The 713-nt window shown below is 56.2% G+C and overlaps 1 protein-coding gene across 1 annotated transcript in view; it reads left to right on the forward strand.

Moving 5' to 3' along the window:
• Positions 1 to 286: 286 nt before the first annotated feature.
• Positions 287 to 713, forward strand: part of LOC126989461 (uncharacterized) — a 5,452-nt gene continuing 5,025 nt past the window's right edge. Inside the window, exon 1 of the mRNA XM_050848047.1 lies at positions 287 to 713. This exon is cut by the window's right edge and continues 378 nt beyond it. Within this exon, the coding sequence (XP_050704004.1) occupies positions 362 to 713 (352 nt within the window). The 5' untranslated portion in view covers positions 287 to 361.

Genomic DNA, 713 nt, shown 5'->3' on the forward strand with positions numbered 1-713 from the left:
TGTTTGGGCCTGAAGACTGACCCAGCAAAACTTATTAAGGCCTGTTAGTGTGTGTTTGTGCCCTGCAAGTGTGTGTTTGGGCCTGAAGACTGACCAGGCACACTTATTTAAGCCTGTAAGTGTGTGTGTGTGTGTGTGTGTGTGGAGAGAGAGAGAGAGAGAGAGAGAGAGAGAGAGAGAGAGAGAGAGAGAGAGAGAGAGAGAGAGAGAGAGAGAGAGAGAGCACATCCGACTCACTATATCAGTGGCGATACAGTATCTCTTCCTCAGTTCGTCGCTGGCGCTCGTCACGTAAACACCCACATACCCACATCCACACCCACCCGCTCGTCCGCCGCCCCTAGACACACACGCCCAGACCATGAAGGCTCCGATTTCACGTCTGCTGCCCCAGGGAAAAGTCTTCCTCTTCCTGCTGTTGCTGTTCGTGGCGCTGAGCCAAGGAACCCAGCGCTGCACCAAGGCTACCGCGGCGCTCGGAGAAGGGGAGGTTCAGATCACGGCCGCCAACGCAACAAGGGATTCTGACGGTGATTTGCATAAGTACGTGTACCTGTGGCCCGAGGAAGGCTTCAGGGGCGTGAGTCTGCAGGCTTTCACGGACACTGGAACAGGACCCGTGAGGCTGGCCGCGTGGTTCTCCAAGGACAGCCTGTTCCCCGCCGTCAACACAGCCGCCTGGTGGGAGTTGTCCGTGTATGTGTATCGCTACA

Source organism: Eriocheir sinensis, chromosome 6, assembly GCF_024679095.1.
Source record: "Eriocheir sinensis breed Jianghai 21 chromosome 6, ASM2467909v1, whole genome shotgun sequence".
NCBI classification, from domain to species: domain Eukaryota; kingdom Metazoa; phylum Arthropoda; class Malacostraca; order Decapoda; family Varunidae; genus Eriocheir; species Eriocheir sinensis.